At 36.9% G+C, this 14,345-nt stretch overlaps 1 protein-coding gene across 4 annotated transcripts in view; it reads right to left on the bottom strand.

Moving 5' to 3' along the window:
• Positions 1-3,659: 3,659 nt before the first annotated feature.
• tlcd4.S (TLC domain containing 4 S homeolog) overlaps positions 3,660-14,345 on the bottom strand; it is a 32,244-nt gene continuing 21,558 nt past the window's right edge. For 2 of the 4 annotated variants that reach the window (XM_018259354.2, XM_018259355.2), the window contains 2 exons: positions 10,417-10,490; positions 3,660-6,390 (listed from right to left, as the gene is read on the bottom strand). In XM_018259354.2, coding sequence (XP_018114843.1) covers positions 6,075-6,390; positions 10,417-10,490 — 390 coding nt within the window. In that variant the 3' untranslated portion in view covers positions 3,660-6,074. 4 annotated transcript variants of the gene reach the window in all.

Here is a 14,345-nt window from a genome sequence, read left to right as displayed (position 1 = left end):
GTAATCAGGATCAGATTTCAAACAAAATAGCAAAAGCTAATAGCACCAGGAACAAATCCTATAACGAGCAAGGTCTGGAAGCCCAATTAGGCTATTTATACTATTTGAACTTCACGCCAGCACGCCTGCGCCTTTAAATGCGTCATCAGCGCGCCGCGCGCCCTAGTGGACAGGCGCCTACAGTCAGAGGCCACAAGGCGCGGCGGGCGTCCCCCCACTAGACCACCAGGTAAGATTATTACACTGAGCAAATCAAAGTGGTACAGATTATTTCCCTCTTCTCTGGTGAGCCTCAGTCTGGAGCTCAGTAAAGGGACAGTAACACCAAAAAATGAAAGTGCCCTGACATAATGGACATATATGGGCAGATTTATTAAGTGTCGAATAGAAAATTCTAATTTGAGGAAGATATCCAAACTTGATTCGAGTTTTTAAAAAATTCTAATTTGATTTTCAAGAGTTATCATACTCTGGCCCCTTAAAGGAGAACTAAACTCTAAAAATTAATATGGCTAAAAATGCCATATTTTATATACTGAACGTATTGCACCAGTCTAAAGTTTCAGGTTCTCCACAGCAACAGTGATTCAGGATTTCAAACCTGTGACAGGGGGCCACCATCTTGGAAAGTATCTGCAAAACACATGCTCAGTGGACTCTGAGCAGCTGTTGAGAAACTAAGCTTATCTGTCATGGTTTAGGTAGGGGGCACTGTGGAGACTAATGCGGGAAGGGCGAGACCTTGAGGCAGGAGCTGTATGTGCCTAGTAATGGGAAGGCAGCAGGCCCGGACTGGCAATCTGTGGGTTCTGCAAAATGCCAGATGGGCTGCTATAAGGTCCCATAGAAAGTCAGTATTTAGTGGGCTGTTTGGGCCTCTATGTGGGCTGATTGGGCCTCTGTGTACCTGAAATGCCAGGGCCTATTTTAATTCTCAGTCCGGACCTGGAAGGCAAGAACAGATTGATAAGGGTGATAAGTCCGACTGGATCAGGAGCAGATCAGAACTTGACTAGGCAGGAAGAAGAAAGCGACGACTCAGGACAGGAACAGACTGGATGGAACAGGACGGTGCGGGTGTAGATCAGATCAAACTGGGAATAGAGTGCAGAAGGAGACTAGAGCAGAATAGCAGGAGAGGACTGGAGCAGGATAGCAGGAGAGGACTGGAGCTGATAGCAGGAGAGAACTGGAGCGGATAGCAGGAGAGAACTGGAGCGGATAACAGGAGAGGATTGGAATAGGCAGGGCAAGATGCAGAGTGAGATGAGGGGGTACAAGGTAAAAGGCAGGGTCAGGGAAGAAAGAATCAGGAACAGACGAGGCAAGGTCAGTACAAGGTGAAGTCAGGGAAAGCTACAAGGTAGAACAGGAAGCAGAAATCAGGAACAAGCAAGGCAGGGGTCAGGTCAAGGTCAAGGCTGAAATAGGTTAAGGCAAGTAGAACTGGAGCAGAACTGGGAGGGAAAGACCAGACAGGAACAGAACAAGGAAGGATAAGAAGGAAAGGTTCAAGATAGGACAGAACAAGGCAAGGATGCTAAAGCTGACACCCTTAGCTAGGAACAATGCCACACTGCTAGTCTGGGAAACAATGCTCTGGCAAGGTATGTTTGGAGGGCTGACCTTAAATAGGGCAGAGTCAGCCCTGATTGGCTGATTGCAACTAATCAGGTGGCAGCTGGGCTGGGGCTGCAGAGGCCAATCAGGCTGCAGCTGGGCTGGGGCTGCAGAGGGCAGGTAACATGTATCGAGCAACCCTACAGGCTGCTCACCTGGCCAAATGGTTAAGGAATCGAGACAGAAACCCAAAGGTCCCTCGCTCGAATCCCATTATCAAACAGAAAATGAGGTTGGCCTGTAATATAAGCTGATGCTACAGGGCTGATTATTCAATTCTGATGCTAGTTGCACTGGTTTCTGTGCTGCCATGTAGTAATTTTCTGTATTAATTACTAATTATCCTTATATTGTGACATTTATATTCTATATGTAATGTATATTGCAAGTGGGTCCCTAAGCTCAGTAAGTGACAGCAGCACAGAGCATGTGCAGTAAATCAGCAGAAAAGAAGATGGGGAGCTACTGGGGCATCTTTGGTGTGTGGGTTCCTGAAAATCATAATGACTATCAACCGTGCTTGTTTAAACTGATTGACATCTGAGGCAATAATGCTTGAAAATCTTGGGGCCAACACTTCATGGGTTTTACCTAAAGCACCAATGACCCCGAAACCCACCTCAGTTTCAGCTACTACTTTTTCTAAGTTCAAGCCAATGCAGATTGGGGGGGTCATCAGGTCTACTATTTATCATGAGGAACAAAACTGTCACATACATCTCAACTTATGTAGGTTCTGTGGCTAGTTCAGACATCTTTTCCTCAGTTGCCCAATCAGAACTGCAAGTAAGTATCCAGAGTTTCTTAGTATAATGCTTTGTCTCAAATTCTCTCTCTTTAATTACAGTGGTAAAGCAGGAATTCTCCATATTAAGACACTAATCGATTCCAAAGCCTGTAACTGATTTATGGATTTATGGTATTTACAGCAAGGAACCACACCCCTTTTAAGTGCAAGTCCTAAAGTATATCAATAAAACATCCGAATTCCTGGTAACTCTACTACCAAGGATTTGTCAAAACTTCCTGAAGGAATTCTCTCTCTCTAACTGGAGCTGAACATTTTTAAAAGAGTACATTCATGAAAACCTCAAGGATGGCTTTATAAGGCCTTCTACATTACAGGGATGCTCTTTGTTGAGAATATGATTTTCTTCTTCTATGTAGTAATTAGATGGCATTAAATAAAATCACAAAGAATAATTACACTTTCCCATTAGTCCCTACATGTTTTCAAAGGATTTGTGCAGCTAAAGCTTTCTCAAAGCTTAAAAATAAATGCTCAATTGTTCACCTTCCTATAACTTTTTTTCAGTTCAGCTGTTTTCAAATTGTTCACCAGAAATAAAGACTTTTTTTTCAATTACATCTTTTATTTTTTTTATGGACTCAAAAATGTAAGTTTAAAGTTAAATGTTCCTGTCTAGTGTCTGTCTGGCAGCTCAGTGATCCAGGAGCATCTGAACTGTTACAATTTGCTACATTTAGTTGATACATTTCTCAGCAGCATCTGTGGAATATTCGCAACTATTGTATCAATTCTAACAGCTGCCTTTAATGAAACTCAGGGATTCTGCTCAACAGGGACAAAGATAACAAATCATGTATTAACTAAATGTATCAATTCAGAACAGTTAAAGAGTCGGCAACCCCCCCCCCAGTTGCTTTGAAGGTGAAAAGTGAAACTCTGCATTTCAATATTAGAAAAACAGTCACAAATAGAAAACAGTTGGAAAAGTCTGAACTGAAAAAAGTGTTTGAGGGGGAACAACCCATTTAAACCAAGCCGATTTCTACTACTGTAATTCTTTACAACATCATATTGAAAACTATTTCCATAAACATTTCTCACTGCAGATGTCAAACTTAGCCAATAATGTTAGGATTTGAACATAAACCCCTTTAAAATATTGATGCTGCATCTGCTTCCCTCCAACCATTTGGTACCTTAACACAGTCTGAGAAAATAACAGCATGGCTAAACTGAACTAAAGTCTCCAAGTAAACCGTAAACAGTGAATAAAATAACAAAAATCATACCGTTTTCAGAGAAATTTTTATTGCATTCATATTCAAAATAGCATAAGAAATCTTAAAAGGGCTTAACTCAAATACAGACCTTGGAGCAGCCCTGTTGTGAAGCAACTTTGACAAAAATAAGATTTAATCCTTCAAAATGTCGCAGTCAATTGCTTTCAAGCAACACTGTTTTCAGACATTGGTAGATTAAGAAAATAAGATCTCTGACGTGTATTTATTGCCCTCCTATAGGTATAAAGGGGAAAAAAATAAATCATTCTTTTGTGTTTTCACACAAAAATATCAGGCATGTATTTATCGGTTCATTTTCCTCAAAAAAAACAGCACTCTGGGTAAAGTGTTATATATTGAATTCAATTATTAAAGGCTAAATATATATGAAGGGTTTTTCTCATCAGATCAGAACTAAAACACTTGCCCATGCAAAAGGCAATGAAAGAATTTCTAAGTAGAGGATGGAAAGTGCTTTTACTGACTCGCCAGTGTAACTAAACCCAAGGAGAAATTCATTAAAAATGCAAACCAGTATAAATTATTTAGGTCAGCAGAATGCAATGGCTGAGCATGCCAGGATTAGCTTCACTGCAACTTTACAGATTCCTGAAGTGTAGACAAAAAAAATAAACACTATAAAAAAAAACCTGAGCGAAGAATTTTTACCTGCCTGGTAGAAGACCCCAGGTAATTAAAGTCCCTCAAATAGGTATTTTTATATTTTCAAACATCCTGTGAAGATGTACCAGTGCCAAATAAATGATTCACAATTCAATAATATATTCACCTAATTATTATGACCTTCCTGAGCTTTCAGTTACATGTTTCAGTCTGGGTTATGGGGCAACGTATATAGTCAAATCTTCATTATAATTGAATAAATCTACTGGAAAGGCTTTTGTCCTTAAATTGGTTAAATATTAGGTTTTAGTATTAGTCATTTAATCAAAGGTGCAAAATCCCAGCAACCTTCAGTTTTGAATACAAAAGACTCTTAGGGGGTTATTTATCAGTCCGATTTTATCTCAACATTTTCTGCTACAAACTCCGATCAAATCCGCTCGGGTTTTTTATGCTTATTTGTTATTACATTTTCCCCAAAAATTTGCTTTGCGGGAAAAAAACCTAGCGCACATCAAAAAATCATTGGGATATCTCCCATTGACTTATATGCAACCTCGACAGGGCTGAGATCCCGGATTTTCTATATCTGAATTTTCCATCCTCGGGTTAAATAAATTCCGAAAAATTCTTAATTTTTTAAAAAAAAATTCACAAATTGTTCAGGATTTTTGAATTCGGAGTTTAGTAAATAAGCCCCTCTTATTTTCAGTATAATGTTTTATCTGTGCTGATCTAGTCTCACCCCAATTATTTTCAGTATAATGTTTTATCTGTGCTGATCTAGTCTCACCCCAATTCCGTCTTCCAAAATCTTGATAAATTTTATTTACACTTTTATTTTTTTTACCACTCCTGGAAAGCTATGTTACATCATGTAACTGATAGCTCTGTTTTCAAACAAGTAGCTGCTGCAGGAACGATCAGACCTGTATTTGGGCTGGTAAATAAAAAAAAACCTCAGCCACCAACAGTGAGCCAATAATTAGAAATATGCATTAACGGGAGCAAAACCTCCCTTTTTCATACTACTGTGTGGACATGGATAAAATCACTACATGAAACAAATACATTTAAAAATATAATTACTAACCTATCATTAGAATTTTGTATACACAGAAGCTCAAACTTCTGTGTGGACATGGATAAATTCAAAATTTTGCACGTGACAAATTACTTCAGAATACAAAATTAAAAGATTATATAAATGGCCTGTAGATGTCACTGTGCTAAAAACTTATACTGTGTATACTTTCTATACAGCTTGTGGTGTTAGAGTTGCTTACTGTTGTGTAGTGGCTGCATGAGCCTGCTAATAAAGCACCGTTATACTCTACTCATCCTCGGCTACCAAAACATAGCAGTGAGCTGTGATCACCTCCAATATATGATAAATGGTAGATCCAAAGGGGTTTTGGAGCTGCTGTAGGAATGATCGGACCTGTATTTAAACACCCATCAACCAGTCAGTTCATCTTTCAGATTTGCATACCCAGAAGCACAAGGCTACTTTTTTATGCTTCCTTTCAGGGCACCAGTGTTAGACTCTTTTTTTTAGAAAAATGATTCCATTTAAAGAGTTACTGTTTGACAAAAGGAAAAAGTATAGAAGAAAATGTGTTGATTCTTCTTTGGAATACTGTTATTGTGGAAATGTGGAAAGGGTGCAAATAGCACTTACAAAAAGGTAATAATTGTTGTCTCCTTTGATTATGGCAGAAAAAGAACATGCAGGTCCTTGGGGTAGGGGTTCCCAAACAAATGCTGGTTGGAAGACAAAATACATATATTTTTGTTTTCTACTCTAGTTTTCCATTATTCTGTGTTTTGGTCAATTTCCCATCTCTGTGATAGAGGACTTTGTAGCACCCTTTTGCAATTTTTATCATCCACATAACGTTCATAATATCCAGTGATACACTTGAGATGATCCATGCGCACTGGGCACCAAGTCCCAGTCTGTGAAACGCCTCCGTGCCGAAGGTGGAAAAGACACGCCCATAATAGATCGGTATGACCGCTATTCTCACAATGAAGAAGGAGATTGTCATCAGAACACCATTTACCATGTTTGGGAGAGAATATTTGGAATATCCCAAAACTTCGAAAAACCACCTGCAAAATTCAAAATAAAAAATAATATATATATATTTGGGACAGCCAGAACAGGCAATGTATATCAATCTTGCTCCCCAATGCTTTTTTTTTTTTTTTTTTTTACTCCTATGGAGTATTCAATGTATATTGAACTTATTATTCAGGGTAACAGACAGGTTTTTGAGCAGTGACTATAAGTTAAAAAATAAAACCAAAAAGTAGACAATGTTCCTGGCTCCCTAAACAGACAGTATGAGTACAGGTATAGGATCCCTTGTCCGGAAACCCGATATCCAGAAAGCTCCGAATTACGGAATGGCTGTCTCCCATAGACTCCATTTTTATCCAATTTTTTTTCTCTGTAATAATAAAACAGTACCTTGTACTTGATCCCAACTAAGATATAATTAATCCTTATTGGAAGCAAAACCAGCCTATTGTGTTTATTTGATGTTTAAATGAATTTCTAGTAGACTTAAGGAATGAAGACCCAAAGTCTAGAAAGTGGGTCAGTTTTTCTTTGTTGATCTTTAATTTCACACTCTGACTTTAAGGGACCGATTTATCAGGGATCAAAAAATTTGAATTTCAAGCTATTTTTGTGTAGTTTGACTAGGGAATAGTTTAAATTTGATTTGAATTTGAAAAAAAATTACAATATCAAAATGTATCATGTATGGTCTCTTTAAAACTTCTTCTTCAACCATTCGCCATCTAAAACCTGCCGAAACTATAAGGAGACAATTGGTGGACTTTGAAAAATGTTTAAATTTTTAAATACTTTGAGTCGAATTCGATCTTTCTTTGATTTGAACAATCGAATACAGCCTATTCACCCGCAGAAAAAAAAACATTACAGAGAGAGCTATGCTTTAAACAGCTGAGGTATTCAGAAACATTATTTTTCCAATTCTATGCCATGCCAACTAAATCTGTAATAAAAAGCATTAAGGTTGTGCAGCACTTAGGGGCAGATTTTTCAAGGGTTGAATTGAAAATTAGAATTTTTAAATTCGAATTTTGAGTTTATTTTAGTGTAATTCCACTAGGGAATAGTCCAATTTCAATTGGAATTTTAAAAATATAGAAATTAGAAATTTTGAAATGTATCATGTATTGTCCCTTGAAGAATTTGAATTTGACTACTCACCATTTAAAACCTGCAGAATTGGTGTTTTAGCCTATTTTAGCTATATGAGGACCTCCTACAATCAATTTAGAATCTTTTGGTGGATGTTTGAAAAAAAAAAAAAAAAAAATATTAATTTTTTTGTGAAACTCCAATTTAATTTTTTTCTAAAAGATTTTTTTTTTTAATTTGAATTGGTGTTTTTTTTCCAAATTTCGAGTGTATGGGAGTTTATGGGCGTTTTTAGAAACTCCCATGACTCGGCCCTTGATAAACCTGCCCCTTAGTGTGGGGATTTGTAAAGAATACAAAAAAAGTCCAAATTGGACTAGAAGTTCACAACACTAAGGGCCAAATGTATCAAAAATGAAGTAGGTGTTTCTTCTCAATTAGAGCAAAAAGCAACAAAAAAAGTGAAGGCTTATATATGCTTGATTATTTTCTTAAAACTCAAATAGTTGAGAGGTATTTTGAGATGAGTTGAGTTGAGATGTATTTTCACTGGAATTTCTATAGAAGCCAATGGGAATTGTCCAAGCAACTTTATTTAATTTCTCAGTTTATTAAAACATTAGAGAGTTTAAGGGGGTTATTTACTATAATCCAAATTTTTATCATTATTTTATTAAAAAACTTCGACCAAACTTCAATGCGCAATTTTATCTTACTGAGCAAAAAAATTATTGAAAAATGATGTGCGGAAAAAGACTATAAATTCTCAACAAAATCCTGAAAAATCTGAAAAGTACAATTTTTTTCGGATTTGACGCCCAACTCTAAATGACCTTGGCAGGTTTGAGATGGAATATATTTTGATTCAGACTTTTTGTTTCTTCGGTGTATAATAAATCTTGAAAAATTCTAATTTTTCCTCCCACAAATAATGGTGTTTTCCCCTTTAAAACTCCGACCAGAAAATTCAGACTTAAGTAAATAAGCCCCTAAATCTCATAGAAAATGATTGCAATTCTCACTTGTGTGACTTTCGTGCTTATTTATTAACAACTCAAATGCAGTGAAATCACATTCTACCCATTATTTTCTGCCAAATTAAAAAAAATATGCCAATACAACTACGATTGACTTCTACATGAAAATGCCAAATTTCTGAAGGGCAAATTTTTCTGTGCATAATAAATCTCAAAAAACTGAGTTTTGAAAATTTGAATTTGCAATTTTTGTTAGAAAAAAAAAACTATAACTCTAATAAAAAATTTTCAGCTTAATCTGCCCCTTAGTATCTCTTTACCTTTTCTTCTCCTCGACCCCCAGACTGCAATACTTTCAGGGGGTGATTTATTAATGTTAGAATTTGGTAACAAATACAAATTCGAATTCTATTTTCAAAAACGCAAATGTTTGATATTTAGTAAGCACACAAAAGTATAAAAACTCGAATCTAAAAGTCTGCGAGTTCGTGTAGAAGTCAATAGGAGTTGTCCTAGTCAAAATTCATTTTTTTAATGAAGTTGTTTTTGGGGTTTTTTTTTTTTAGCTTGTGAACTAACAAAGTCAAGGTTTTTTGAGCTTATAAACTCACAGATTCGAGGTATGTTTTTTTTTTGTTTTTTTTTTTAAATTGTGAGTTTATTTGAAATAGAAAAAAACCTCTTAAACCTCACTCGTTAGTCTTCGGATAAATAAGCCCATTAGTGTTGTTACTTGACAAGAAATGTACTAATTTTTCAGATGATAGGTTGACCGTAGTGCTTCCCATTGTCAATAATCTTGTTATTCTACAGTTTAACATGCACGAATAGTATAAAAAATATTCTACAAATCAACAGAAAAAAAAAGTGTCAGGAATCTTTTAAGGATTTATATACATCACATTTCTTAGCAATATCATAGAGATGTAAACTTAACTTTGTTTCTGGGTGTGAACAAAATTTAAAAGGGAACTATCATGAAAATGTGATGTAAGATTCATCATAGTAAAATAAGAAACTTAATAAATAATAATAAATTTACACATTCTGAGCAGTTTCTGAAATAATCAAGTTTGTCTTTACTATTCCTGTCACTAGCATCTGTCATGCAGGAGCTGTGTCAGATTTTGATCATCAATTAGATCTAATATATTTTTATATAACTGATTCAAGCATAAAAAAAAAATCAAACAAAAAAACTGACTGTGGCACAAATCCCTCATTGTAGAGAGACAGGATTTCTGATGATTTTAAAAGAGTGAGCTCTAAAAAAATATTTTTAGGCAAAAAAGGCTATATAAATATGGAATCGGTTATCAAGAAACCATTTATCCGGAAAGCTCCAAATTACGGGATTGCCATCTCCTATAGACTCCATTTTAAGCAAATAATTCTAGTTTTAAAAAATGATTGCCTTTTTCGCTGTAATAATAAAACAAAACATTATACTTTATCCAAACTAAGATATAGTTAATCCTTATTGGAGGTAAAACAATCCTATTGGGTTTAATTAATGTCTAAATGATTTTTTAGTCAGCCTAAGCATGGAAACCCAAATTACAGAAAGACCTGTTATCCGGAAAACCTTTGGTACAGAGCGTTCTGGATAACAGGTCCCATACCACTGTCTAACTGTCAATCAAAAGAATACTCCAGACTCCTGTTTGTAAAGAGAATGAAGAGAGACAGATGATAAATGGAAGATAGTAAAGATTAACTTGATTATTTATAAAAACAACACAGCAACAACAATAAATAGAAAGTTTCTTATTTCAGTATGATGAAGTTTATATTAAATTTTCATTTTCAAGATATTTCACCTTTAAGAACAATAACCCCTTTAAGCCAGTATAATCATTGACAAAATTAATACATTTACACATAATATCCTATCTTTTACATATTTTGTTTAATGATTAACAGTATTTATTGCTGTGAAGTTAGAATAGCAGCATATGCATGCAGGTAGATAGGACAGATACCTACCGTTGATTAACAAAGGGTGTAGAAAATTCAGCAATTAGTCGGAAATTACCAAAATATGGCAACATTCCTTCACCCTGTGACATGAAGTAAGGATAACAAAAGAGTTAACCATTTATTGTAGAATATAGATAGTTTTAAAAAAATAACACTTTGTAATAAGTATTCTAATGTTACAATGACAATTTGTGTTTATATCATTTGTCTTCCACATTACTTTAAATACAAAGACCTGAAATGCCACATGCTGCACGTCTGATTGCTACTGGAGGGAAGTTTTCATTAGATTTATTTAGTGAGGTTGCCGTCATCTATTTTAGCAGTACTTGCCTATTTAATATCGAGTAATGATAACATAGAGCCAGTATGTTATTCCAAAAATAGTACAAACCATATTTAACCCTTTTTACCCTAATCATGATACTGGCTTCAATATCAGATCATGTGTTGTACCTATCCTCAAAGCTCTACAGTTGGTTAATTTTGTTGTTAAGTCATTTCAACAAAATATAATATTCTATATGACTAGCAACAAAACATGCACCTCAATACTATTAGAAATGATTGGTTTTTGCTAGGACCTCTTTTCTTGGACATACTCAATTAATAGAACAGAAACAAATCCCTTATTAAAAAAAACCCTACCCCCCTTCCCCACATAGACCCTCTCTCCCTCCTCTGACCCAGCCTAGCTGCTACCCCAGGCAAATGCCCCTAACTTTTTACTTACCCCTCGGTGCAGATTCACGGCAGCCATCCTGCAGGTCTTTGGTAATCTGAGAATGAGACTGGCGTAGCGGCGCATGTGCAGTTGGAGCAATTTCCCAGTTCGGGACAACTGCTCATCCACCAAAATGGACGGAAATTGCTGAAACGCCGGAAGACTCGGAAGATGGCTGCCGTGAGCTCCGATCCCTGAATCTGCACAGAGGGGTAAGTAAAAAGTTAGGGGCATTTTCCTGAGGTAGCAGCTAGGCTTGGAGGGGAGTCTATGTGAGGTAGGGTTTTTTTTAATAAGGGGCTTGTTTCTCTTTTAAAGGCAACCTTAAACTCAAATGTATGAGCAGGAGACTTAGAGGCCCGTTTATCAAAGGTCGAATTTCAAATTCATGTGGATTTTTTTTTTTAAACTCAAATATACTCACAATTCGACTGGGAGATTATTTAAGAAAAAACGTGAATGGATAGTATTCATTCGAATGGTTCCGACCTGAAAACGCAAATTGTATGTGAATCATATTCGATTCATACAAATCGAGTTTTTCTCCGAAAAAAAAAAAAAAATTGAATGTCAGGAAGGCTAATGGCTCAATGGGGTGATCCCAAGCTTTATTCCATGGTGCTCTTGATACAGTTCACCAGATCAAACGTTTCTGGACCGCATGGCCCTTCAACAGTGATAATATACAAAAGAGACTATACAAATTTATAGGCTAAAACACAGTGACTCCTAGTGGCGGTTCATGAGAATAATCCTCTTTTAGCAATCGGAGTTAGATAAAATGGACATTGGCAAAGAGAGGATTATTCTCATGAACCGCCACTAGGAGTCACTGTGCTTTAGCCTATAAATTTGTATAGTCTCTTTTGTATATTATCACTGATGAAGGGCCATGCGGTCCAGAAACGTTTGGTCTGTTGAACTATGTCAAGAGCACCATGGAATAAAACTTGGGATCACCCCGTTTGTTGCATAAAAAGGTATCAGCTTTTCATTCATTGTCGTACATGAACTCGGCACATTCAAATAGAGGGATTAAAATTCAACTGTGTGAATTTTTACACTCGAAAATTCTAATTTACTATTCGACCCTTGATAAATCTACCCCTCATTATTTTGTAAATAATGAATATGGTTAATCGGTTATGTTAATTATTGTTACCTATTGTTCATATCTTCTACAATGAATTATCAAACCTGTCAGCTATACATACCCGTTATTCTCAATCTTACCAGTGTGTAATAATCAGAAAACCACTTTCTTTATAATTTTATACTGAAACCATCCAAGAGTCCAGAGCCTGTCTCAGGGACTGAGTAGAATAAAATTTTGTTATTAGGGACAACAATACAATATTAGAATAACACCTTATTTGTTCTCAGAGTTCCTCAATAACGGCTCATGTGTATTTTATTACCAGCCAGCATGCTGCAGGGATGCTCATGTCACTGTGCAAGAGGTGTACTATTCTTATATATATTTTAATGCTGGTCTAATGGAAAGAACAACTGCATTGCTTGATTCATTTAACAGACCATAGACCATATAAAATACAAAATATGGATGAACTGTCAAAGGCCCATGAGCTAGATATCAAAGAACTGAGAGATGCCACTGGTGTTTGGCAGTATGTAAAACATTTGAAAACCCCAGAGGAGCCAGAAGTGCAATTTTAGTTCACTGTTCCATAAATCTTGGAACATATTTTGCTTTGGCAAAAACAAGTATGATGAAAGCATAAATGGCAAGGTAGTGAGAAAATGTATGGAGAGACAAACACCGGGGAGAAACATAAGTAAAGAGAGAAAAGCTAGGAGCTGGCAAAAATGTGCCACAGAACTAGAATCAGAATAGACATAAAGAGGGACAAAGCTGTGAAAATTAGAAAACAATTGGAGTAGGAGGTATTTGGAGCAACGCTCCCGTAACTAGTCTATTATTTTTGCCTATAAAACAAATACTTAAAGTCCAAACTCAACAGTATAAACTTTACGAGCAACACAAAATAAACCCGCAGAGCAATATACTCATACTCTTACACACTGGTGAATCCATATATATATAGCCAAGCAAGTCATTGCCTAGTTTGTACCTTTAGCATTACACACAGACAAGACTGAAGCTATTGTATTTGCTACTTCATGGCAGCTTGTAGAAAATGTGAGCACCCCAGTTGTGTTAATGTATGTGTTAATCAAAGAAATGATTAGGTTAATTAGACAGAAAGCATCATGCGCCCAAGAAAACTCTAGGATAAAGTTATTATAAAGGTCACCAAAGAAAGAAGATGCTAACAGGACTGATCCCAAAGTTTTGCTTTTTCGTTATTTTCTGTACTCTTCACATTTTAGGTGGTTTGCTGTAAATTTCTGGTTGCCTGAAGCCCATTCTACTCTCCAAAGATCTCCAAACTGTTTTTTAAAGGAGAAGGAAACCTAGTCGGCGCAAAAACCCTCCCCCCCTCCCGTGTGTTGCCCACCCTCCCTCCTCCCCCCTGGCCTACCCGTCCTGCTGGGCAAATGCCCCTAACTTGTTACTTACCCTTCTGCGCAGGTCCAGTCTACGGAGTTTACCGACGGCATCTTCTTCCAAGCGATCTTATTCCTGCTTTGACCGGCGCATGCGCAGTAGGAGCATTTCGCCGGTACGATCTACTGCGCATGCGCCAAAAGTCACAAAGTGAAATCGGAAAACTTCATGACTTTTGGCGCATGCGCAGTAGATCCGTACCGGCGAAATGCTCCTACTGCACATGCGCCAAAACGCCATTCAAAGCAGGAAGAAGATCGCGTGGAAGAAGATGGTGCCTGTGAACTCCGTAGACTGGACCTGCGCAGAAGCGTAAGTAACAAGTTAGGGGCATTTGCCCAGCAGGACGGGTAGGCCAGGGGGGAGGAGGGGGGAGGGTTTTTACGCCGACTAGGTTTCCTTCTCCTTAACTGCTGCAAACACATCTTTTGAGCTACCGAGACTCAAAGTAAAAAAGAACAGGAATTCAGTAACATACAGGAATCATATAGCCCACCGCTGTATCCCACCATTTTTTCAAGCATGGTTCAGTGCTCCATCTTTAAACCACCCACATTGTGCCGCCCCTCACGCACTGCCAAGCAAATCCCCTTCACAAATGTAAATCAAGTTATCTAGTTATCTGTAAGCAGAAAGTGAAAGCCAAATAGTGAGACATCTAGAAATACGGTCTTTCTGAAA

Source organism: Xenopus laevis, chromosome 4S, assembly GCF_017654675.1.
Source record: "Xenopus laevis strain J_2021 chromosome 4S, Xenopus_laevis_v10.1, whole genome shotgun sequence".
Lineage (NCBI taxonomy): Eukaryota > Metazoa > Chordata > Amphibia > Anura > Pipidae > Xenopus > Xenopus laevis.
The sequence above is the reverse complement of the archived record's forward strand: the minus strand, read 5'-3'. Positions and strand labels throughout refer to the sequence as shown.